Below are 27,309 nucleotides of genomic sequence, written 5' to 3' on the forward strand. Positions count from 1 at the left end.
TCCCTGGTCTTCTTGTCTCCCTAATGGATCCATCTTGGTGCCTTCCACCCCTCTTTCTCTCTCTGTGGCTTTGGCTGCATCCCAAGCAGTGATGTTTCCAACTCTGTCTCCAGTCTCACCTGAATTTACAGATACATGCCCATATTTCTGACTTCCCTCTTACCAGATGGCTCCATCTGAATGTCCTACAGGTCCCTCAGCACAGCATGTTCCAAATGAAGCTCTTATCTCCAAAAACCCCCAAACCTGCCTCCACCTGGATTCTGGTGGCCCCACCATCTACCCCATTGCTCCAGTCAGTCCCCTGTGCTCACTTTTTACTTTTTACATTCCATGATCCACCACATCAAATCAGCATCTGAGACATGTGACTTTACCTTTTTACCCAGTTTTTGGGTCTGTTTGCTCTAATCCATCCTTTCTGTCTCCTTCTTCTTTTGTTCCCCCCACTCCAGCCCATCCTTTGTCCTGAAGTCAGAGGTCTGCATTTCTCTTCAGGCTAAGGTTCAGGTTACTTAGGCCTTTCATACACTTGCCTTTGCTAATAAGCTCTTAGTCTTATGTTTTGCCATTCCCCAGCCTTGCCTAGAATGACCTTTTCTTTCCTCTTCCTTTGGTGCACTCCAGTCTGCCTTTTATGACTCGGCTCCTCTCCCTTTCTTGGACCTCTTCAAACTTCTTGCTTCTCAGCATCCTCTGCACATCTCTGTAATAGATCTTACTACTCTGTGACGTATTGTCCCATTGATTGGATGCTGTTTGAAGGTCTGGATTGTGGCTTTTGAGTCTGTATCTCTTGTGTTTAGCACTACATACATGACACACATGGTGCATACTCATCAAAATGTTTGCTGAAGGGGCACTGGGTGGCTCAGTCGGCTAAGCGCCTGACTCTTGATTTCAGCTCAGGTCATAATCGCAGGGTGGTGAGATGGAGCCCACGTCGGGCTCCGTGCTCGGTGTTGAGCCTGCTTAAGATTCTCTCTCTCCTTCTGCCCCTCCTCCTCTAAAAATAAGAAATAAAATGAAATGAAAAAAAAAAAAACAAAATGTTTGCTGAATGAAGGCATTGTATTCTTGGAACTCTTTTGGAGAACAACACTAGTTGCAATAGTCACATCAGCAGCCATTATTGCCATCATTTATTGCGCTCTTACCTGCCAGCTACTGTCCTAAATGCACAGTCTTTGGTGGTCAGTACTGTTACTATCCTTATTTTACAAATAAGGAAACTGAGGCACAGACCTTAAGTAACTTCTTAGAGTTTACCCAGACATAAGTGGTGAAGCCAAGATTTGAACCTAGGTTCCCTCTTGACCATCATATATACTATGAGACTTACTTATTTATCTGTGGGAAGGCAGGGCTTTACCCAGGAGTTATTTTTTGAAGTCACTTCTGCTTTCTTAGTCTGGGATTTTGCAGTCGTGTAGGAAAACAAGATGACATTTGAAACCGAGTGAATGGCACTGATATCACGTGAGCCCTGTATAACAGGCTTCTTGCTTCCCTCCCTTCTGCTCTGGACACTCTCCTCAGCTGTCTGAACTGGAATAAGGATGCGGCCACAATTCTTTGCTCTTCTAGAAAGCACACATTCTGGAGCACCTCCAGAAAACTGTGTTCAGCACTGTATTAAGGAGAGGTGGAAAGTGACAGGCAGCCCTCACCCCAGCGTATCAAAAGAGATTTGTTTCTCCCCTTAATCAGCAAACTCAGGACTTCCTGGAAGGGAGGGCCAAAAGTGAGAAGTCTGAGATAGTGAATGGAGCTGGATAAGTATTTGCCTTTGTCCGGTCACTTACACAAGTGTGCTCGACACGTTAAAAGTATGACAAAGGGCTTTTAGAGCACTCAGGCTGCAAGAAATTAAGATTGAGCTAATGCGTGGCCACGATATGAAAAAAATTCTAAGTATTTAAGCCTAAGAAGTTACATTAAGAAATTAAAACAAGAAAGAAAATGTGGCATGAAATGAAGTGATAGAAGGAATTGTAAGGAACTGTAGGGAGAAGGCCACCTGCTCGTTTATCTGTTTGCGATGACGTTTCTTTCTACCTTATAAATAAGGCCCCTCCTTGGTTTCCCTTGGTTTTTATGTTGGGAATTTAAACTTACCTCAAGTCTGGGTTTGTTTTTTAAACTAATTGATTTTAGACATTAAACACTAAATTGTTTTTTTAGTATTTAGTGTATGTGTAAGCATGGGGGAGGGGCAGGAGAGAGGGAGAGAGAGAATCTTAAGTGGACTCCATGTCCAGCCCAGAGCTCAGTGTGGGGCTCAGTCTCACAACCCTGAGATCATGACCTTAGCTGAAATCAAGAGTTGGGCATTTAACCAGCTGAGCCACCCAGGTGCCCCTAAACATAAAATTTTAAAGCTATATATTTGGGCAAATTTTCTACTCTTAAAAACTTACCTATTTCTTTATTATGTTTCCATTTGAATATGTAAACTGGACTTGAAGTTTATGAGCAACTTATATTCCTTTAGCACTTATGCTTTTTAAAATACTTAAACATCTAATAGATTATTTTATCTTAGCCAAACACTCAAGTACTGTAGTCTAGGTGTTATAATAGTGATTGTTCCCTCTTAACAGTATAGAGAAAGAGGACTGATATGTTTTGCTAATCACACAGAGCAGTTAAGTGGCTCAGCTATAGGAGCTGGGACTGTATCTGGGAGGTATAAAGATTTGGCCAGCTGTCTTTTTGCAGTTTGCATGCTCCCCACCTCAGTGAAGGGATTTACAGGTATATTGACATGTTTTGTGGCTCTTGGGAACCTGATTGGTCCTGGAGTCAGCAGGGCTCCCCTCAGCGCCTCCTTATTCCCTGGCTGGCATCATTTAAATCCTGGAATTTGTGAAGCAGGAATGAGGTCTTCTGCCCATTTGTTAAGAGTTGGCCCAGCCAGTGACATTATGGAGAGCAGACATTTGAAAGGATGAAAGAAAGAAAGAAAGGGAAATGGTAGGGATTATTTTATGATGATGATGTTAATAGTACAGTACACTGTATAAATAGATGTAGTACTAAAGTGCTTATCTTTTTTTTTTTTTTAAATGAGTTTATTTAAGAGAGAGAGCACACAAGCAAGGAGAGACAGAGGGAGAGGGACAGGCAGCTTCCCTGCGTGCAGAGCAGGAAGCCCACCGCGGGGCTCCATCCCAGAACCCTGGGATCATGACCTGAGCCAAAGGCAGATGCTTCACTGACTGAGCCACCCAGGCGCCCCTAAAGTGCTTATCTTTAAAGGGAGATGAGAATCTTTCAGAGGCGGAAGCATGGGGAACAGATACTTGCAAAAGGATGAATTTGAAATCTTTCCGATATTGTATAGAAGCATGGTAAAGACCAGACCCTGCAGGGACTGGGCCTTCTCTCTTACGCAAATGGAATGTATACACTGAATAAAACTTACAGTGAGAAAAACTAAAACAATATTCATTATTCAGCAAACGTTTTTGAGTATCTACTATGGGTCAGGCATTGTTGTAGGCACTTGGGTTATAACAGTGAACAAAACAGATAAAAATCTCTGTCCTCCTAGAGCAAACAATTTAGGGAAGCAGAAAATAAATACATAAAATGTATGACTTCGAACCTTTTGGTTCCAAGTGGTAGAAACAGAATCCAGCTAGTTTAAGCAAAAGGAATTGCTGGGGGGAGGTTTCTGATTGGCTGTTTTTGGGACAGATGTCTATTCCTCATCAGTCAGATATGGCCCCAGGAACAGGGTTCCAGGATATAAACATTGCCTCTAAGAGCCCACTCCGAGATGAGGCAGTTCCTGAGGGTGTGCGGTGGTGTGAACTACTGGGAGTCTCAAAAATGTGTCTATTGAAGGCTCTCTGCTTTTCCAGTTCCATTGTTTTCTTTCGTTACCGAGAATGAGTCTTGCAATGCAGTTAAGCTCATAGGATTTGAAATATACCATCTTAAAAACTCCAAGTACAAGACTAGTTATTCGAATAGGGAGAGCATAAGAAGCAGAGAAAAAGATTGACTGATTGACATTGCTGAGAAGAGACTTAGGCAGAACCTTAGTTATCCAGAAGGTTTTTGCAAAGTGGAAAGTTTACCTCCTTTAGCAAATGTTTTAGTAGTTTTGGGTAGTAGTCTTTCTAAAATGGACTTCTCACTTTCCTGCTTCTTAAACAGGGTAGAATGAACATATTTTAATTGTGATAGAGGGATTACCTTAGGCTCTTTTCAAGTGTTATAGACCTGTTTTTCCCTATTCCAAATGGTCTCCGGCTTCTTGCTTTTTAATTTCTGTGGCTGTTTCTTGGATTTTGAAAAGGCCTTCCCACCATGTCATCTGTTACGTCTTTCTCAGCTGCTCTGTGACTACCTGTAGGAGCTCCTTCTCTCCTCTCATCACGTATAGTTACTGTTAATTAAGCCACTCCCCACTTAGTGTCACAGGTGCTGTGGGAAATGCGGTAGACCTAGCGTGAGTCTCGAGTCTGCTAATTTGCCAGATCATACCAGCCAACCACGTAAAATTCTCAGTCTTCTCTTTCTAATCTATAACGTTGGAATAAAGGTGCTTTCTCTGTAGGGTCATAACCAAAGGAGCAATGAGATGTTTGCCCAACTATTCTGCAATGTATAAAAACATCTACAAATATAAACCGCTGTTACTGCTGTCACCAACGTGATGGCCTCTGTTCTCTGGTTTTGCCTCTCCTGCCACATCCCATTTTCCCTAGGAGAACCCGAGAGTTTCCTGTAAATCACTAGACATGTTCCCTGGGGTTGGCCTGTCCTGCTTGACCAGTCCTGAATCCTAACTCTGTGGTTGTGCTCCTGCAGACCAGAGATGTAGGCTTCATTTTCTGATGTCAATTATACACCCACCACCACATCCCTTCTTAGGAAACATGGATTTTCTTGGCATTTGAGCTTAAGAGGGAGACAGTCTCCCTATTCTACTCACCGAGGGATGTGAAGAAGGGTGCTGTTTCCCTTCTGGGGGTGGCTGGACCTTACCTGGTTTGTGTGGGTCCGCAACAGCTGACCTGTGGGAAGGAGAGCTGTGGTGGCTGCTGCTATGGGCAGTTAGCACTGTGTTGGAGATAAACTATGAAAAGATGGTTCATTCACCCTTGTTTTGTGGTTTTTGCCTAATAGGTAGTAAGCGTGGCAGAGACATAGGCCTCTTGGTTCATGTGGTTTTGTGACGGAGATGAAATCACTTCTCATCGTTGAGGCTGTGGTTTCTCTATCTGTAAAATGGACTGGAGAGCAAATCAAGGAATGGCTTTACAACTGAATACTGTTGGGGTCCCTGGGTGGTGCAGTTAAACATCCAACTCTTGTTTTCGGCTCAGGTTGTGATCTCAGGGTCATGAGGCCAAGCCCCGCATCCGGCTCCACACTCAGCAGGGAGGCAGCGTGAGAGTCTCTCTGTCCCTCTCCTTCTGCCCCTCCCTGCTGCACTCTCTCTCTCAAAAAAACCAAAACAAAACAAAAAACAAACACAAAAAAACCTGAATACCCTTGTTTGATTATGGCTTCACTATTTAAGAGTTACAGGTTCCTAGCAATGTTTGCTGTCTCTTTATAACTTTATTTTTGTAGATTCAACCTTTTAAAAGATGCTTATTGATCTGTCAAAAGCCTCAAAGTGAAAGTGTGATGCTCTACCACTAGGGGGCGCTGCTGCCTTAGTCACATGACCTGAACCTACAAATAGCGGAATGTGAAGCTCCTCCCTTCGATCTTCCACTTAAAATTTGTAGTAGTTCTTTCTGTATGTTGAATATATGTAATAAATACAAAATGCAAAGTCCAAAATGCAATAAATCACTGTATTTAAGTAACATGAAATGATCTTTTAAAAAATATTTAAATTAACTTTAAATATAAATATGTACCATATAGTTCTTTGTCTTGGTGTTCACCCAGTTAACCTGAATCCTGGAGTAAACCATCTGTCTCATAGTTTTGTGGTTCGTCATCAGTCTTCAGATTAGCTCAGGGTTGTAGCACCTCTAACTACCTATCTAGTCACCTGGGTTTCTTCTCCCTGCTTCACTTATGGGAAGGCTGTGTGTCTGGCCTAGGATGCTTTAGTTAATAATGGAGATATTCTTGGGAAAGTTTTCAACTTTCCTTCTTCCTTTTTAGCAGAAGGTAATGAGCTAAATAAATGTTTATATAGTGTCATGGTGCTACTAAGAATATAGAAGGGCTTTTCTCTCTTTTCCCTGCATTATGAAGGAAGTCCTTTTTCTATCACCGAAATAGAAAGATGAAGTAGCCCCTTTTTGTGTTTTTCTCAAGTCATCACATATTGTTTATCTTTTTCATAGAGTGACAAAGGTATCATAAGTACTGAGGATCTGACATTTGCCCACATTTCAGATTATATTTTTTAGGATAAATTCCTAGAAGTGGAATTACTGAGTCTAAAGAGCATAAATATTAGGACACCTGCTAATTATTGCTAAATTGCTTTCCAGAAAGGTTGTACCAATGTATGCTCCTCCAGCAGTCTATGAAAGTATTTTTTTTTCACCGTACACACTCCAGAATTGGGTTTCTCCTTTCTGTGGCCGTCTTTTAAAAAATATTTTAGAACTATAAACACTTTTTTTTAGGTAGAAGATATGTTGATCGGTATTTCCCAAAATGTATTACTAAGCTAATGCGATATTAAAAAATGGTTCAATGGGTCCAGTAAATTTTTTAAATGTTGCATACTTGTCTTTTTTTTTGTAGATTTATGAAGCACTCGTGTATGTTAAGGCTCTGAGAAATCCTGTAGTAAACGAATCTGTTTAACTTGGTGTTTCCCAATTTTATTTATCTAATTGCAGAATCCTCTTTTAAGAGTAACATCTGGTAATATCTCATGAAAACAGGATTGTATTTTGGAAAGTGGTGATAGTTGTTCCCGAAGCTTTTAGGAAGCGCCATAGTATTATAAGGATTTCTTCTTGACTTAAGTTGTGTTCGTCTCTGATCCTCATTCTGGAGGATAGAACCTGGAGTAGCTTGGTCAAGCACAGGAAAACGTATTAAGATATGTAGATAGAGCACGAGCTTGTTGGGCCAGCCGAAGAGACAGACTCCAGGTTGAGCTTCCAGGAATTCCACAGAACTGGTCGGCCAGGGGAGCTGCTGCCTCCACCACCATCAGGAAGCTTCCGCTGGAGCTGCGTCTGCCAAGATGGGAAACCACTGAGTCCACGTTTGTGTGTGTCTGCCCTACCAAAAAGAAGGGTTGGGGAGTGTGGTGTTCGGGATCCTATTTTAGGAAGGAGGGATTTTACGCTATGGTGAGCTATCAAATATGGAGAGAATGTTTAAAAGACTTTTGGCAGTCACTGCTGGCAGACATCCAAGAGGACAGAGTTGTGTAATGTGAACACCTCTGGATGTAGGTCAGAAAATTGGAGTGTAACTCTGGCCTAGCCACTTAGCAGCAACATGACCTTGGGCAAATCCATTTTCAAACGTCTGCGTTTTCATCTCTAAAGAGGGGATAATAATTTCTGCTGCTCCAACTCACAGGCTTGGAGTAAAGATAAAATTAGAGTAACAAGTGTGAATTTACCTGAAAAACTATAAAGTATGAAATAAGTGAAAGGTGTTTTTCACACCCCAGATATGTCTCTGGATCAGGGGTTGGCAAACTTTATGTAAAGGGCCAAATAGTAAATATTTTTGTCTTTGTAAGCCGTATACCTTTCTTACCTACTTAACTCTACAAAAGGAGCCATAGACAATATGTAATTGAATGAGTGTGGCTGTGTTCCAATAAAATGTTATTTACGGACGTGAAATTTGAATTTCATATAATTTTCACTTGTGAAATAGTATTCTTCTTTTGACTTTTTTCAACCATTTTTAAAAAGTGAAAACCATTCTTAGATTGCAGGCTGTACAAAAGCAGGTGGCAGGCTGAACTTGGCCTATGGTCCATACTTTGCTAACTCCTGTTCTAGAACATGATACTGAAAATATTTTAAAATGTAGTTGTTTTGCCTCAATGTAGTAGCAAATACATTTGGGGCTTTTTCTGATATTGTCCAAATAGAGAGTGTACTATCTTTATTGCTCCCTAGATTGGATTCTATAGTAGCTGGCTCTTTGATAGGAAATGGGGGTACATTTATGTAAGAATATTGTGTGAAGGGATGCCTGGGTAACTTAGTTGGTTAAATGTCCCAATCTTGGTTTTGGCTCACATCATGATCTCAGTGTCCTGGGATGGAGACCCCCATGCCCCTGCCACTCAGGTACGCTTGCTTGCCCGCCCCCCCAAATACATAAATAAAATTAAAAAAAAATAGGGGCACGCCTGGGTGGCTCAGTTGGTTAAACGTCTGCCTTTGGCTCAGGTTATGATCCCGGGGTCCTGGGATCGAGCCCCACGTCAGGCTCCCTGCTCAGCGGGGAGTCTGCTTCTGCTGGCTTGTGCTCCCTCTCCTGCTCACTTGCTGTCTCTCAAATACATACATACATACATACAATAAATAAAATATTTAAAAATAATATTCTGTGAAAGTTGAGTTTGCTACCCAGACATTAGACTCTTAGAACCTCCACATTTTCTCTCTTCTTCTGTGTCTTTGGTTTTGGGAAAGAGACGGGGCAATCAGGTACTTTTATGGAAAAATGCTAAAGTTGCATTTAGTGCCATTCCTCCTCCATGCCCACAGTTCATGCCCCTCAAACTCACCCTTCCTTCTTTTAGGATGTTCTGTATCTCCCCCAAAAGCCTGATTGTCCCTGTAGTCTCATTGTCCCTATTGGAAAACCAGAACCAGAGTGTTTCCCTCCCTGGTTCTCAAGTCCTATAGGACTTCCTTTAGTCAACAAAAGCCCAAGATCTGTCTTAAATCAATCCACTAAGGTAAAAATGTATACTGTATAGCAGTTACAATGGTGTGCTGCTGAACTAGCTTGGTTTAGAATTTCTGTTTTTCTTTTTTCCTTCTCCTTGCAGGCAGAAAGTCAAGGGTGGTGTAGATCTATTGAAATCTAGAAATGGAGAGTGGAGAGGTGGGGGGTGGGGAGATGTGGGAGCCAGAAGGGAAAGGGGCGGTCAGAGAGTGAAGAGGGAGGGGACGTGCCTGCCTTCCCGTTGTACCTGCTGCTTCCTGACGCAGCGCTAGGCTTCAGGCCACCTTTGGAGAAGGACGGTGCATCTGTGAGTATATGTGTGTTTATGCGAACTTCACTTTCTTAGCTGCTGCCGTATGGGCTAACGCTGGGATTTACTGATTCAAATAAACTATATTTAATTTTGCTTTGCCTGTATCCCTTTTATTTGGGCTTTACTAAATATAGCCGGATGGAAGGGAGGGAAGGAGAAGACCGTGTGTAGAGCAGAAGTTAAAACACGCCAGAGCTTTGGCAGCTTTGGGACAGAAAAATAAAACTGTAAACCTGCTTTCTATTTTGAGGCCATCCCAAGATGTTTTGTGCTTACGTTCATTCCTAAGTCATAAACGGGTAGGAGGGGCTGCGGATTAAGTAAGTTATCTCTTGAAAAATATTAATTTGAAATTGAGTCAAAATCAGCAAAGGGAAGAAAGGGGAGGAATAAAACATTGGACTCAGCCTATTTGGAAGCAAAATAATAAACACCTCACGGGGGTAGAAGAGGCATGCAAATCTCCGTCCGGTCTTTGGCCTCTGCTCCTGCACGGAGTCCCATTGTCTCCGAGTGCTGGGAGGGCCGAGTTGGCCAGTAAGGCCTGTCGGTGAGTTTTGACACAGGTCAACCCCTTCTTGAGGCAGGGATCTTAGAGTCAACATGATTTCTGACGAATAGGCGCCAGGTGTCATACCACGAACCAGTTCATCGTAATGTAATCATCACATACTAGATGGTTTTAGGCATGTCTGTGGTGACGATGGCCTCTAGAAGAGCACTCTCCGGTCCTGTGAAACAAGGCCACCTCCGGAGACGAGACTTCCCTTCCTGGAAACCTTGCGCTTTGCACGTGCATCTCTCCACCTCTGCCGAGGCCTTTCCCGTTTTGCTGAATAGCGGTAGGAATGCTTACCCTAGGCTTTGGCCTTGAGCTTCCCCTCAGGTGCCACTAGCCCCTTAGGGTGTATTTGTGGGTCTGCTCAAATTGCCAGACTCTATTCTGACTTGTGCAGGTGCAGAAACGTAAGCAGGAAAAGCTGTGAACATGTGTGCAGAAGACTTAGCCGGTCACTTCCATACCCAGAGAGAGTCCTCTTTGTACTTAGACCATCTTTAAAGATTCTGTTTATTTTTATTTTGAGAGGGAGCAAGAGAGAGAGAGCATGAGCAGGAGGAAGGGCAGAGGCAGGAGAAGCAGACTCCCCGCTGAGCGGGGAGCTCAACACGGGACTCGATCCCAGGATCCTGGGACCATGACCTTAGCCGAAGGCAGATGCTTAACGAACTCAGCCACCCAGGTGCCCCTATACTTAGACCATCTCTAATCGGCCTTCTTAAAGCATAGCCGTAGTGATGTCACACTCCTGCCCAAAAATCTTCCATAACTATATAGATAGGAAAAAGACTGGAAGGCAGTGTGCCAAAATATTAATAATGGCTTTCTCCTGGTATTGAGCTTCTTTCTGGTGATAACTTTTTTTTTTACTTTATGATTTTTAGACTTTTCCAATTGTTTTTACAATAAATGTGTAATACTGCTTTTTGAGAAAAATATCATTTTTGTAATGATAAAAAGTACCATTTAAAAACCTTAACTGGCTCCCAGTTGCTGATTGTAAACACCCCCCACCCCAACATTCAGGGTCTTTGCAGTATTGCTTCAGCCTGTCCAACCTTACCTCCTCTCTCTCAGTCCTACCCTCCAGGTTACAGCAAAACAGAGCTCCTCATGGAGCTCCAAATGCCAAGTACATTTGGTGCTTCGTCTTTGCTTGTGCGCCTCTCTACCTGTCAATTTTCTATTCTTCAGGGGCGCCTGGGTGGTGCAGTCGTTAAGCGTCTGCCTTCGGCTCAGGGCGTGATCCCAGAGTTCTGGGATTGAGCCCCGCATCAGGCTTCTCCGCTAGGAGCCTGCTTCTTCCTCTCCCACTCCCCCTGCTTGTGTTCCCTCTCTCGCTGGCTGTCTCTGTCAAATAAATAAATAAAATCTTTAAAAAATTTTTTTCTATTCTTCAAACTGATTTCACCTTCTTTAGAGAGTATTTTTACCACGTGCTTGTAAAAGACTTGGAAATAGAAAAACACAGATAACAAAATCCTTGATCCCACTTCCTAGAGATAACCTTTGTTAACACTTTGATATATGTCTTTCAGAAATATTCTTGAGCTCTGCCACTAAGCGTGGTCAAACGCATCTTGGATGTCTGTTACAGACTTCATATTCTAACTTGTGTTGTTATTCATACCAGTCTGGATTTTAAGTTCCTTGACAGCAGTGTAGCTACAAGAGTGACTTTTCCCCCTTTGCACCCTCCATAGGTTTTGAGCACCGTGACCTTCACATAATAACCAGTCTAAAGTCATCTAATAAATCAAACGAGAGAGCTAACACAAGCATGTAGCTTAGCACAAGCCATAGGAACAAACACAGACATAATGGTTACATTATGAATATAATGCCGAATATATTCATAAGTAATCACAAGAAAAATACAAAAACGTAGTATTGGAGGTGTATCTGGAATGGTTAAATGACTAGGGCCCTACTAAGGTAGGACCATTTGGGTACATTACATGAAAGAGATTCACCTTTGAAAGAAGGAAAACTTATTTGAGGCATCTGTATAGACCATTGACTCTCAACCCTGGCCCACTTTGGAATCACTGGGGAGCTTTTTAAAAATATCAGTGCCTGGGCTCAATCCCAGACTATTAAATTAGATTCTTGGGTGGTGGGGGGTGGCTAGCTGTGTGAAAATGCTGTCCAGGTGATTCTAGAGTGCATCCAGGAATGAGAACCACAGTCTAGGCAGAGAAATGTTCCTTAAAAAAAACAAAAAAACAAAAAAACCCCAAAAAACTAAACGTCTTGCTGCGACATTGTTAGAGAAGCCAGGAGGTTATCATCTTGAGGGTGGGAGTGGTCTGGTGGTGGTGAGAATAGCTGGTACAGATCGTTCTGTGTCATGTGTACTTTAAAGCATTTGGATAAAATTCATCTGTTAGCTTCTATTAGGATAATAGCCTTTGTGCATCTCAGATTGCCCAGACCCTTTCCCCCTCCCAAAGGCTGCTTTCTCCTAGAGCAATAACTGAAATTGAATATGGCCTGTACGAGTTATGTTATCATGTTCACCTCTATTATTATATCAAAGGTTCTTCCAAGGATTTGTCCTCTGTTCAAATACTGTCAAAATCATGTGTACGCTCAGAAGTGATATTTCCCACCTTTTTGTCTCTTTTTCACACATTAAACCTAATACTACCTACCTGCCCCCTCAACAAATTAAAACAGAGACCACCAGGCAGTTTTTTCTTCACGTGGGCTTTTCTAAAGCCACAAAGCAGGGTGGAATATTGGTTGCAGTTTATCATGTGGAAAAGGAAATCTCCGTCCCTTGCTCTAGCTGTCAAGTAGCCATGCACCCTGGAATAACGCCTTCCACCGTGTGCCTCCTTGGATTTAATACAGGAAGTGTTATTTTGCTAAGTTGTGCTTTCATGTTCTGAAACATGCTTGCATGTTGTCATACAGTAGTGTTTAAATCCTAACCAAAGTGATTTTGTTGCAATGGAAATATTTCAATTAATGTTTACAGTTGGAACATATAAACAAAACTTGGGTTGAAATTAGTTGATTAATCATTGCATTCCTGGGTACAGGAAGAATTTTGTTAAACTCTATCAAGGGAAGGATTAATGTCTCTGTCTGTGAGGTCCTTCCAGGCGACTTTTCCTTGGGAAAGCCTGGGTTTTAATGTTGCTTGGTACAGGATATTTTTCTTTTGGCAAAAGCAGAACAGCCAATACCACCAAGTAAAATGGTTCAGCACTTGGAATGGGAATGAGTACATCACACTTCTATCAGTAAAGCTGCAGTTATTCCTGAAATTTACACACACACACACACACACACACACACACACACACACACACCCCTCCCAGTAAATGCAGTAGTAAGCTACTGAGGCACCAGCCCAACACCCCAGAGTGATACCTGCCATGTCTCTTTTCTTCTTTCTCTTTATTTCCCCTGACCATCAGCTCTGCCATGTTTAGTTCTCTAAACCATTGAATCACCAACTCTCCCTTCATAGATTCTTCCCACACAGATACACCTCTTGTTTTGTGTATACAGAAATAAACTTCACATATTCTCACTCAAGTCACCTTTTATGCATTTAAATCCTTTAGTAGGAGTCCTAGGACCATATTTTTGGGAATACCACTCTAAGCATGCCTCGTAAGAAATAATAATGGCCAAATGGGGGAGATTTTCCTAGGCTTTTAGGATGTGATAGGATCGTAGCAAAATGTCTGGAGAAAAGTGTTGTGCATTTAAATCTTACCTTGTTCCAAAAAAGCATTCTATGTAAAGTACAAAAATTCTTGAAATATAAGAAAAAAACAAGTGAATGAAACAAAAGGAAAATTATTGTAGAGTACTAAAGTAAGGACAGTGGGAAAGTTTGGGCAGAGAAAGGTATATGATAATGTGCTGCATGGTTATAAAAGCTGGGCCACAAATTGGACTCTGAGCTTTCTAATAGGAAAGCAAAAAGAAATGGCTGATTCTTTCCCAAAGTAGGGGAGAGAGGAGGAGCCCCTTGCTGGGGCGTCTCGTTCCCAAAATGAGTGTCAGGTACCATGAATACCCTCCCAGGATGACAGTTCCTGCCATGGTTGTGGGTGGAGGGAGCAAACCCCTAAACAATTTTAAATCAGTGTGAGAGTGGAGTAAGAATGTCCAGAAAAGTAGACAAAATCCACAAAGGCAGAAAGCAGACTGGTGCTTTCCAGGGGCTGGAGAAGGGATATGGGGAGTGACTGCTGATGGGTACAGGGGTTTCTTTTGGGGGTGGTGGAAGTGTTCTAAAGTTAGATAGTGGTGATATTTCATAAGCTTGTGGGTATACTAAAAACCACCTTAAACGGGTGAATTTTGTGGTATGTGAATTATGTTATTATTATAGCTGTTGTTTTTAAAAATTTGGAAGTTGCAATTATAAGATTGCAAAATAACACACAGGAAAAAAAATCAGCTCATGAGTCTAAGATTCATATCTTCCACAAAAGCACACTTCCAAGTGTCACAGCTGAGGTGCTGCTTTAAGGGCGATTGGGTCATACTGGGTAGAAATTGGACCATGCAATCTCTAAATTTCTTTCTATTGTGAACATTCAATTTTTGACCAATTGTAAAAAGATGATAAGGTCATGAGACAATTGGAACATATTTGAACATTGACAGCATATTTGATAATGTAAAGGAATTACATACTTTTTCATTGTTAGCATATGATAATGGCACGGTGGGGACTTTCTAAAAGTCTTTGAGAGATACATACTGAAGTATTTCTAAATAGATGCTGGGATATCTGGGTTCAGCTTGAAAATAATCCAGTAGATAGGGTATAGATGAAACAAGGTTGGCTATATATTGATAACTGTTTGAGTCCATTACACTGTCTCTCTACTTTTGTGTAAGTTTTAAAATTTTCCTGATAAAGTGTTAAAACAGATTTTATCATTCTCTGTTAAATACAAAAAAATCTAACGTCATAGCCAGGGTTCTTGCTCATGAGGAATTATGCTATTTGCAGCACTTGTCTCATTTGCTGATTTATGGGTGACTTCTGAGAGAATGGAGGCCCGGGTGCTGGCTCTAGGTCACATGTATAAGTAAGCATGAAATTCCAGTAAGGTCATCCACAGCTTTTTCAGCCTTCCTTGTGCTTCTCAGATCATGCTGCATGGGTTCTGGAATGAATAGTTGCTCCTCTTCAAAAAAGCAGAGGGGAACACTCTTCTCTCTTAAGGGTAGGTTTCCCCTTTATATCTCTGTCTTCTCTTTCTCCCTGGTCTTCAGTGGGATTTGAGTGCTGAAGTACTTAAATGTAATATCTTCTTGGGAGGGGAAGTGAAAGAATCGCATTTATCCTTGACTTCCTATGTGAACTTGAGACCCGTGCATCTAAAACCCATGCCCACACCCCTAAGACTGTGGGGGACACGGGGTAACGTTGACAGCAGCACATGATTGTGAGTGAATGCCGGCTTCCCTTGCAGTACTTTCTTCAGGGACTCTTTGTTCTCAGGAGAGATGAAGCTGGGCATTTGTGTGTCCTTCTCTGATTCTAAAGATTGGAATTCTTTTTCATAAAAACAGTTTTTACATTATAACCCACGCATTCCGTTACATGCGATGTACAGGTTCATTGTAACTGAAACTCATTTTTATGTTCAGCAAACATTTGTGTGTCTACCATATTCTGGGTGTCCTCTTCACAGTGGCCTGCCTGGGAGCCGAATTCTTACCCTAGTTTTGGATTCCCGCATTACCTTCCCTAAAAAACCAGCTTTGGTTTTTGGAACAATATTGGCTTTCTAGGAGTTTACAGGCTATATTTAGTTCAGGGTAAAACAGATGAAAGTACTTGGAAGTGCAGTCAAACGTTCTACCACTGACCTCTATCCCCCAAAGCAGTTTGAGTTGTTGAGAGCACCAAGTGACTGTGACGTGAAAGTAAAGCTGGAGCTGTTTTACTTCATAATAGTTTGGGATATTGTTGCTTGTGATGTCAAGGAAACACCTAATTCTCCACATTACTTAGACTTTAATACGGAGATCCAAGGTGTAAGACACTCTTACATATATTCACCTTATTTCTCTGCGTCAGGGTCTCCCTTGAGCTTGTCTTGTTGGCAGTGCTAATAGGCAGCCGTACTAACGAAGCACAGTGCCCGGCGCTGCGAATACCACTGCTGCTCGCTGGTCTCCTTCAACTGTAGCCACGACTGCCCTACTGAACAGCTCCGTGGGCCGAGTAGTGTGCATGCATTACCTCACCGAATCCTCAGAGCAGCCTCGTGAGGTAGGTGGCCCTCTCCTTGTTTCACGGAGAAGGAAACCAAAGCTAAGCAAGGTCAGGCCCCTTTCCACACAGCTAGTTAGTGCTATGTCTAAGAATCAACCCAGGTTTTCTTAGTTTCAAAGCCCGTACTCTTCTCTATAAAGTGTGTTGCCTCGTCCTAGTGTTTGGTAAATATTTGCTGAATTGATGCGTGTTTTGGATGCTTGACAGATCTTTTGCATAGCTCCTAAACTTATGTGAGACGAAATGGTTACGAGTCTATAAGACATACGAAAGGCATTGTATGGGTGGGAACCTCTGACCAAACCATGTTTTATTGCCTAGACATATGAAGGCGAAGCCTACCGGTACTGTCTCCTGTTGCCGTTCGGAATTGCCTTTTGCCCCTACATCAGGGTTTCGTAAAGTGTTCTCAGTGCCTAAGGCAAACCACTCACGTTCTCTGTGGGAACGAAAATTACTGTTCTTGGTCAGGTGGCCAGCTAGCCCTGGTGGTTTTGGAGCATAGTGTTACTAAAGGTTAGCCTCCTCAGGTACGAGCCAGTTAGCTTGAATGCATAAAGAGCTGTGTCACAGGCAGCTCAGGATATGGATTATGGACACATTGGATCTATAAGCACTGACCAAAAATCACTCAGCAAACATTTACTGACCCATTGCCGCAGGCCTGACGCTACGCTAGGAGTGCTAGAGGACTAAGGGGGAAAGTGTGAGAAATAGCCTCTCAAAAGTTTACACCCAGTGGGTGGAGCTATGACTCACGCAAAGAGAAAACTATAAAAACAGGAACCATATCTGTGGGTTTTTTTTTTTTTTTCATCTCCTCATGCTCAGCATCCAGCTTAGTGCCTGGCCCATCATTAGAACTTGGTAAGTAGTTTTCGAATGAATGAGAGTGCAGAGGAGAGAGCTAGGTAGCTTTTTTTATGGCTTTGTTGAAGAAGTTGGATTTGAGCTGGACATTCAAGTATGAGTACATTTAAGGAAGAGGAGAGGGGTGGGAAGGTGGGAAGGACATTCCAAATGCAGGAGATGGTGTCAGGAGTACTCTGGAAACACGGGAGTGCATGTATAAATGTGCCCAGGAAGAGAAGAGACCAAAGAGTCCAATTTTGCTGGGTCAGAGATATGGCTGGAACCATGGAGTGTCTTGAGTGTTGGATGAAGACATTCAGATTTTATTCTGCAGCCATCTGACTTTCTGATCAGCAGAAAGTTATGATCAAAATGGGTGGGTGGGACAGACTGATGTGTGGGGAGGCCAGAAAGGTATGATCAAAATGGGAGGATGGAACAGATTGATGTGTGGGGAGGCCAGCTAAGAGACTACGATTATGTTTCAGTGTTTGGGTAATAAGGAACATGAACTAGGGTATTGACTAAGAAAGCTGAAAGAAAGAGGCAGATGGAAGAGCTATTAGAAGAGAGAAGAAACGGCTTGGTGAGTAGTGACTGGATATGCAAGTCTAGTGAAGGTAAGGAAGGAGACTAATCAGAGATGGCCCAGTGATCCTGAACCGGGGATCTTGGGAGAAGGATGATGGTATTGTTTTATTAAGTGTAGCATGGAAATCAGAAGAGAGAGGCGGGTTTGAGAAAGTAAAGTTTTAGATTTGAGGCACTGGGACATCAAGAGGAAGTGTCTGCTTAGTAGTGGGAGAGGATGGCTGTGCCCTGCCGGACTCTTTGGATTGGGCAGTTGCTGTCTCTACTACGCATGACACAGTGGTATATCCTTGGGTCCCCCCCAGGGATGACTTATTACAGGAAGTGATAAATAATTTAACTTTTCATAAGGAATATATGAGTTGATTCTAATAGATAATATATATAATCTTTTCTGCATCTTTCCTAGTAATATTGGTCCTCCCGAGATGGGAAGGAAGGCATATATGCTTTGAAGCAGTTAGTGAGAAATGAGACTTGGAGGGGTTGGGTGGAGTGGGCAGACCGTCCCTTTCAAGCACAGTGCACCCCTGCAGGTACTTGAAGTGATGTCAGTGCTGGATGTGGAGGCTATGGCTATATGCGCTTCCTGAGGTGAATGCTGTATTGGAATGGTGATTCCTATAGTCAAGATCATCAATTTTTTAAAAAATATTTTATTTATTCATTTGAGACTCAGCCAGTGAGAGAGGGAACACAAGCAGGGGGAATGGGAGAGGAAGAAACAGGCTCCCAGCGGTGGAGCCTGATGTGGGGCTCCATCCCAGAATACCGGGATCACACCCTGAGCCAAAGGCAGACGCCTAACGACTGAGCCACCCAGGTGCCCCAAGATTATCAGTTTTTTGAGAGCTTTTTGATAAGCACAGCATAAATGGGAAGAGTTGGACTTTTCCTTACATGGGGTCTTTGATTCTTCAGCAGCATCAGCTAATTAAAATGTGCAGTGTAAGACTTTGATTTGTCTCCCCCAACCACTCTGCATTATCCCTGTAGTGAATACAGACCTGAAGCATAGTAAGTAGCTTAGATAAGTCTTCATCCTTTCTCTTTTTTATTTTAAAAAAATGTTTGAAATGCTCTTATTCCCTTTAGACCCTGGGGAATGTATGTAAACGATACTCCTATTTAATTTAATTGACAAAATTAAATTTCTCATTAAAACAAAAGTCGGGAATAATGTCCCACCTGCATTGAAGCACAAAAGAAGTTTGTGACTACCTACTCTCTAATACTAGAATGTACAGAAACAAATAGAAGTATTTTTAATCAATTCAGATATTTTTCTCTCATTTAAGAAAGTCAGACTGTAAGTTCATTAGGTAATAATTCCTTTAGCTTTATCAATCTAGCAGTTCTGTCCTTGCACATGGCCCAGTGACGGAGAGCAGGGATAGTAAATTACACATATTTATGTCTTCTGGATCGTCAGTAAACGTGCATAGCATGTGTGAGAGAGAAGAGGTTCCAAGAGGTTAAGTAAGTTATTGTCCAGCCATTAAATGAATGTTGTAGAAGAATATTTAAAAACCTGCATAGTATACTAAGTGAAAAAGATTGCAGAACAGAAATAAATGGTATGATCCCATTTTCATAAGCACATACCCAACTGTAATAACACTCATCGGATTACTAACAGTGGTTATCTTGTGATAGAATTACTAGTGGTCTTACTTTTCTGATTTCTTCTCTATATAATAAAAATGTTATAAAAGTGAAACATTTTTTAAAAGGATAGAATGTGCACTGAATTACATAGATCTCAAAGGAAGTGGCATGCATCCAGGTGGTAATGGTTTGCTTATCTTCGGATGACTGAATTAATGATGGCCCATACCTTTCTTCCCTTTTTCCAAAAAGATGATTTTTTTGAACAGTGGTGAAAGAATTTAGGGTGCCTGGAGGACTTAGGTGAAAATATACCAGTTAGACCTCATACATTAGCAAAAATGGAGGGTCTGGACTGGAGCAGAGGTACAAGGATGGCAGGAGGACAAGAGACCCAAGGAGACTGGTCGTGATGTTTTCTCAGGAGATGCTCTCTCCCGTCTTGGCCTCTTGCAATCCGGGGAGGTGGGAGTTATCAGTGGAGGAAGAGATCCTGGATTACAAATGTGAGAATTCTAGAAACCTTTAGCAAGGTGTAGGCATGATAGCATCGACCTTTACTGAGTTTTCTAAGAGACAGACCTAGGGCTAAGGGCTGTAGATACACAGATGACCCTGAACAACATGGGTTTGAACTGCATGGGTCACTTATCCAGTTTTTTGTACTAAAGTACTGTAAATATATTTTGCATATGATTTCCTTAATAACATTTTCTTTAACTTTATTGTACGAATAACACATATACAAAATATGTGTTAACCAACTGTTTATGTTATCAGTAAGTTTCTAGTCAACAGTAGGCTATTAGTAAATTTTGGGGGAGTCAAAAGTTGTATGGGGATTTTTGACTGCATGGGGAGTTGGCATGCCCAACCCCTGCATTAGTTACAGGTCAACCGTGTTATTCTTTCACTGAATTTTTACTACCACGCTATGAGTTATAGGTATTATTATGAGTCCCATTTTATAGTTGAGGAAATGTGGCTCAGAGATGATATAACTTGCCCAAGGGCTCACCATTTAGTAAGAGAAAGCCGAGATTTGAATTCAGGTATGCCTTATTCTAGAATTTATACTTTTAGAGGATGAGATGCATGTTGTCCCAGATGAGATGGTTCCTAGGCTGAGGGAATTGATCTCTTTTGCTTTGGAAGGTCTCAAAGTCATCTGGAGAGGTTTATAATATATAGATTAAAGATCAACACATAATAAATTCCCAGTGTCAGAGGCAAAGTGTGGACCTATGTGGGCATTTCCTGAAGGATCCTTTCACCTTGCAGCTTTCCAGTGCTATTGAGGGTTCCCCCGCAGAAAAGTAAATATCCTCTCATCTTTATACACCCCATGGAACATATAAGCTAGGATAGTGATTCTCTCTTACCATCAACTGGGAACTTTGTTGGAAATGCAAATTCTTAGGCCCCACCCCAGATTTGTTGTACCAGAAACTCTGGAGGGAGGGAGGTCCTGTAACATGTGTGTCAAGTCCTCCAAGGAATTCTGATGCAGGTTGGCTTGAAACAACTGAGCTAGGATATAGCCCCACTTTTGAAGAGTTTCTAGTCACATATTAAATCAGCAAGAGGAATAAAAGCTAAAGTGCTGCTGTGGTTTTGGTCTACTTTTAATTTTTGTTGAAGATGCGTGCTTGCCTGATTTATCTCAGGAATAGGCCCTTTTCTCCCTGAGCCAAGCTAATTCATGTTCTTGGCCTGGTATCAGGGACCCTTTTAACACACTGCAACTTTGCTAATTTTAATAGTGCCTTTGTCTTTCAATGAGAGATCATATCCTGGCTAATTCCAGTCATATTGTAAGCCCTAATTTTTTTTTTCCACACTGGTTAGTAAAACAACTTGAAGGTTTTTCCTCAGAATTACCCAGAGTAAGAAGTGATGGTCATAAAAACAACACTCTGCATTCCTGAATATTACTCGTTCGCAGAGTTGTTAAATATGCACCTTGGGAGGAAGTGGCATGGGAGTTACCACAGAGATTGCAGGATAGAGGGTCACAAAGTCTGCACGAGGAAGAAGCCATTCTCCATTCAGAAGAGCAATTAGTCCGTTCATTTAATTGTTTACACTTCTTCTCTCAGCCTTAATTGCTCGTTTGAACTATGGACTCCAGCATCAATTATAATCATTAGTGCCTAATCACTAATTGATTATATGTCTTAATTTCTTAAAGTGAGTTGAATCTTCAAATGAAGACCCCCCCCCACTTCTTGTTTTTTCCCTTCTTGACATTTATTTTTAAGGCCAAGAGTGAAATAAATAAACTAATAGGTCATTATATCATTTACAACACAGCCTTGGCATGTACATGTTTAGGTTAAATTACCATTCTCAGTGCAATCAGGCAGGGAAAGGGAGATATCCTTGAGTTACTATACATATGTTTTAAACAATTTTAATGGCTAGAGAGAGGTAAAAGAGCCTTATGGAGTTTCTGACGTTATCAATGACATTGGAGTTCTTTGGGTCAACAACTTGGAGAATGTGTTTCTCAAAATGGGACTTATCAGGCTGATTTTGAAATTATGCCGGGTAGCCAGGCCTGCTGGAACAGGGTTGCCGCCCATCAGGCTGTGTGCGGAGGCTGAGGTGGGGTTGACAGTTGGTATATTCTAAATCCAGAGTTGGGAAATTCAGCCTCTAATGATCGTTACATAATATGCCCCACCAGTTCCTACTGCTGGCCTAGAATTTGTTGGTTGGGAATTTTTAGAAATAAAACAAGTTAAGGGCGCCTGGGTGGCTCAGTTGGTTGAACATCTGACTTTGGCCAGGTCATGATCCCAGGATCTTGGGATCCAGCCCCACATCCTTGGCTCCCAGCTCAGCAGGGAGTCTGCTTGTCCCATTCCCCCATCCCTCACTTGTGCACTCCCTCTCTCTCGCTCTCTCTCTCAAATAAATAAAATCTTTTTTAAAAAACCAAATTCTATAATTTGGGAGAGAGCTTCTAATATAATCTGTTATTGAGGGGAAAGAAAATTAGTATTTGAGAAGGCTGCTGTTTGATTTCCCACAATAGTAACAGCCACAGGCTTTGTGGCATATTTTTCTGTCTGCCAGTTGCTGCTTCTGGTGTTAAGGCACAAGGTACTTGTTTATTGACACACTGAGCACAGGCAGGCAGTACATCATATATTTAATGGTGTGTCCATTATGCTGACCCATTAGTCCTTCCTCTGCCTTTTCTGCTGCTGCTGAGGGCAAGCTGAATAGAACGCCTAAAAAAGTGAAAGGAAGCAAACTTTTTTTTTTTTTTTTAAGATTTAATTTACTTGAGAGAGAGTGACAGAGAGAGAGAGAGCACAGAGGGAGAGGGAGAAGCAGGCCTCCTGCTGAGCAAGGAGCCCGATGTGAGACTCAAATCCAGGACCCTGAAATCATGACCTGAGCCGAAGGCAGACACTTAAGTGACAAGCCACCCAAGCGCCCTGGAAGCAAACTTTTTAAATTTATATTTGCGACACTCTCAACCTATTAATGAGATTAAAGTGGTCATTGTTCATGTATATATTTTTTAAATCCTGTAAGAACAGAGCACCTAGACCATAAATACCAAAGACCTCCAACCCCAGGGATGGTGTCTGTACCAAAACATAAGGATAGTGAAAAGAACTGATGTCAGAGTATTACTAGTTTTCAGAGCTTTCCAATATGTTATCGTCTTAAAATCAAAATTTCTGCAAAGCAGGGGTGCCCGAGTGGCTCAGTCTGTTAAGTATCTGACTCTTGGATTCCACTCAGGTCATGATCTCAGGGTCGTGAGATTGAGCCCCGAGTCAACCTCTGTGCTCAGCATGGAGTCTGCTTGTCCCTCTCCCTCCTTCCTCTTGTTCTCTCTCTCACTCTCTCAGATGGGTGGGTGGATGGATGGATGGCTGGATGGATAAATAAATAAAATATTTTTAAAATTCAAAGCAGTAAAAGGGTACCTGTTTATAAGTTTGAAGCTACAAGTAAGCAGATAATGTTGAAAGCATAAGAATCATAGAAAATTAAAACATAGTAATTCCACTGATACCTGATAGATAATTGATAATTCCATGGGTATTTGTCCTTAACTCCTAGTGATTTGGAAATGAATTATTTTGTAGTTTTCTGTGTCTCTGACTTATTTCTTTGTTTTACCTGCTTTTGCTTTTGTTAGTTCGTAATTTTGCTTTTTGCCCAGTTACACTTCCAAAAGAAGTCAGGTCCAGAATGAAAAAGAGCCCACACTCAAATGTAGCTTGGCCACCTTTGGATACCTAGATCTTTACAGATCAGCTTTTCAGCTTGAAGCATCAGAGAAATCCTTTTCTTGTCCTGCTTCCAGACATTAGAGTATTTTCTCTTTCCCCATAAAATATTTCAGGTAATTTCTACAGGAATCTCTAGCTTCAGAATCTATCATTTCAATGAAAATCTAAATAAAAATCATTAATAGGTATCCTGCATAAGGTGGTTCTTGTTAGCTTTGTCCCCACTTCTGTTCCACTCCCATATAGTCTTTCTCCTAGAAGCTCACAAAGCTTATAAATCAAAGTATGGGCCTCATACCCATGGACCTGCCTTTTTTGATCCCAGAAGAGAGAGACATTCAGTTTAAAACTAGGGTTCCAGTGCTAGAAAGGCTAGTCCTTTTGAATTATACCCTACCCTAGCTGGCCTCCCCCATGCTGCTCCAGAAAATAATTAATCACCATCTGATAGATCAGTCCTGTTTTTACTGGGAGGATCTGGAGTTGTCCATGTGAGGAGCACTCCACAGCAGAGCAATGCCTGCCGTTCGGAGCCCTTATCCTTGGAATGCGGGTGTTTGGAACCAGCAGGTTTTATGTCCGTAGCTGCTATGAACAGTCAGATACACCTGGCTTCAGTAGCTCTGAAAGATGGCTTCCTGTACCATCGAATGCGCCCCCACTGACTCGGGATGTCCCCAGGCAAAATGCGTCGTGCCACATGGACAATATCTTAAGTTATATGGAACATGGGCTTATTTTTTAGAATTGCATTAAATTAGAATGGCTGAGGGGCTGGAAGGGTGGATTTCCCGGTAAACTGTAGCTACACATTTTTGTGTTTTCAAGTAGGCTTGGGGGTCTGTGGGGTCCTTCGATGATAGGATAGATTCTCTTGAGTCTGGAGTGGTTTAATTGTGATTCTACCAGAGGGAAGGTCATCTTCTCAAACCTTGGTTCTTGGCTCTTGAGTTTAGCAAGAAGTGTAAAGGAATGGACGTGGCCTTGTCAAAAAGATAACTTTTCAGACCACCCACCAAACCAGAGGTAGGCTAGGACTTTTTTTCTATAGACAGCCTCCCACAGCTCATGATTTTTATTACTACCCAGTGGCATTTGCAGTCTAAAATGGTGCCAGTGATATTTCAACCTGTTGGGAAACAGCTAAACCGTGTACTGCAGCCAGAGCTGTTTGGTCGGTCAGCTACTCCAGGCCCTCATTTTTGTGGCCAGCGTTTTGTTTATGAGTGTCTTCTCCTCTATGGTTTCCGGCTTCAGCGACGCGGGGTGGGAGTTGTGGGGGCTCGGGGGAGAGGGCAGACAGAAGATGATTGCGCTCATTTCATTTCCTGAATCCTGTTAGGCGTTCTTGCGTTTCTTGGTTCCATCTTGGCTGGGCAGCGTTTCCCACTAGTTTGTCAGACCAGCTTTCCCAGCCACCTCCGGGGGCGGGAAGGAAAACCACACCTTGCTCTGTGTCACCAGTTAACAGGCAGAGTTTTGTTCAGTAAATATTTATAGAACCTCCCTATTAACCTCGAACCCTGCAACCTTGTACCTTTGAAAAGTTTATTCTCCCTCCCTGACCTCCCAAGTAACTGTTGGGGTCCAGGCAGCGCATCTCAGGCCGGGCACCACAGAAACACATCCTTCCTGATCTTAACCCTGAACTTGGTGGACCGTGCCCCTTTTTTAGGGTGAGGGAGCATTCGTAGGAAAGGGTCAGGGACAGGAAATCATCTTTCACGATTTCCCCCTTTGATTTGTCAAGTTAAACCCTTGTGATCAGAGGAAGTGCAGAGCAGCGTAGGGAGAGGAAGAAGCCTGCAGACCCTGTGAGCTGCAGCCTGCCCTGGGTCTGCACACCGCAACAATAAGGTCACAACCTGCATGAGCTGTTACCTTGTCTGTGAGAGAGAGGGAAGTGCCCTCTGGTAATTCTGGAAATAAATTAGATAGAACCTAAATATCCAGCAATAGGGAATTAGTTTATCAACTAGGGTTTATCTTTAAGCAATGCTATGTTGAATTTTTTTAAAGATTTATTTATTGAGAGAGAGAGAGAGCACGAGCAGAAGGGGCAGAAGGAGAGGGAGATAGAATCTCAAGCAGACTCCATGCCCAGCGCAGAGCCTGAGGTGGGGCTCGATCTCACGACCCTGAGATCACGACCAGAGCCAAAACCGAGTCCAGCGCTCAACCGACTATGTGACCCAGGCGCACCCTATGTTGAATTTTTAATGCTGTATTAAAATGTGGTATGTTGGAGAGAAAGAGATGAAACATGGTAAGTATGATTCCAGTTTTATAAAAGCAAAGAAGGGAGGGGTACCTGGGTGGCTCAGTCAGTTAAGCATCTGATTCTTGGTTTTGACTCAGGTCATGATCTCGGGGTCATGAGATCGAGCCCCGTGTTGGGTTCCACACTGAGCAAGGAGCCTGCTTAAGATTCTCTCTCTCCCTCTCCCCCTCCCCCCCCGCTTGCACATGCACGTTCTTTCTCTTTCAAAAAAAAAAAAAAAGAAATCATCAATTTGTTAATAGTTTTCCTTGGGAATATGGGAGATTTTTAACCTAGTTTTCCAATCTCCTGCAGTAAGCATTTATTACCTTTTATTCTTTTGGTTGCAGACTATACAGAGAAGTACATAAAACACATATATGAAGATTCATGAATAAGTCTAAAGTGAATACCCCTGGAACCACTACCCAGGTCAAGAACATTAAAAGCAACATGACTTTTAGCATTGGAATACTGATAATATAAATTTTATTGAAAATTACTTTTCCTGAGTCCCTCACATGGCTATGGTAGAAATAAAATAAGGCTGTATATGAAAGTACTTATGTTATTAAGTCTTAAAACATCTATCAAACATAAGCAGTTATCTTTCTCCTCTTAAGTGCCAAATAGGACAGGTGCACATGAGCAGTAAGTCATTGCTGAAGTGTGAGACTGCTTGTGTCATACAGAGATTTGCACTGAAAACGTGTCTGTGATTCCACTTGTCCTAACTGCACGTTCTTCCTTTACAGAAAGCCCTGCTGCACAGTCTTGAACCCCAGGAGAGGGGTCTGAGACAGACTCGACGTGAAAATCTTTTTCTTCCTTTTCAGACTGGATACCCTTGGTTTTCTGTGATTTTCTGGGTGGTTGCCTGTGGTGGAAGAAGGTTGTGTGTGTGTGTTGATTAGTTGATTTTAGCAAAGTCAGAATTCCAAGCAGTCATGTTTTTTTGCTTTGTTATTGAATTACCGAGTCCTTCACCTCTTGACTTGAAGTTTGACTGGAAACAGGCAATGAATCAATCATAATTTAATGCTTTCATCTGTTATTGTAGTCAAGGCTCTCCAGATTTGTTGGGCCATGTGCAGAATGAAGATGGGAGGGCCCTTTTTCAAAAACAGAGGGAAAAATTCTTGTTAAAGGTACCAAAATATAGAGCTTTTCCCTTTCTTCCATGGTCTCTGTCTTGACTTGTATTTGCTATTTCATGTCACTTTAAGTAAGGGGAATTTTGAAATTTTAGTTATTACAATGAATTTTACTATTTACCTTTATAGGGTATGATGCCAGTTTATTTTATTTTTATTTTTAATTTTAATTCCAGCAGAGATAACATACAGTGTTATGTTGGTTTCAGATGTATAGTGATTCAACAGTTCTATACATTACTCAGTGCTCATGATAAGTGTACTCTTATCTCACCCATGCCCCCCTCCCCGCCCTGCTGTCCTCCCTCTGGTAGCCATCTGTTTGTTCTCTGTAGTTAAGGGTCTGTTTCTTGGTTTCTGTCTCTCTCTCTCTCTTTTTTTTTTTTTTAAGATTTTATTTTTTGACAGAGAGAGAGACAGCCAGCAAGAGAGGGAACACAAGCAGGGGGAGTGGGAGAGGAAGAAGCAAGCTCCTAGCGGAGGAGCCTGATGTGGGGCTCGATCCCATAACCCGGGGATCACTCCCTGAGCCGAAGGCAGACGCTTAACCGCTATGCCACCCGGGTGCCCCTGTGTCTCTCTCTTT

The 27,309-nt window shown here is 42.1% G+C and overlaps 1 protein-coding gene across 3 annotated transcripts in view; it reads left to right on the top strand.

Annotated features, from left to right (window-relative positions):
• IGF2BP2 (insulin like growth factor 2 mRNA binding protein 2) overlaps positions 1-27,309 on the top strand; it is a 153,055-nt gene that overhangs the window by 38,822 nt on the left and 86,924 nt on the right. Inside the window, exon 1 of one of the 3 annotated variants that reach the window (XM_034661642.1) lies at positions 16,808-16,866. The exons of the other annotated variants lie outside the window; for them this stretch is intronic. Within the exon in view, the coding sequence (XP_034517533.1) occupies positions 16,823-16,866 (44 nt within the window). The 5' untranslated portion in view covers positions 16,808-16,822. Of the gene's footprint in view, positions 1-16,807; positions 16,867-27,309 lie in introns of those variants that run through there. 3 annotated transcript variants of the gene reach the window in all.

Source organism: Ailuropoda melanoleuca, chromosome 1 (assembly GCF_002007445.2).
Source record: "Ailuropoda melanoleuca isolate Jingjing chromosome 1, ASM200744v2, whole genome shotgun sequence".
Lineage (NCBI taxonomy): Eukaryota > Metazoa > Chordata > Mammalia > Carnivora > Ursidae > Ailuropoda > Ailuropoda melanoleuca.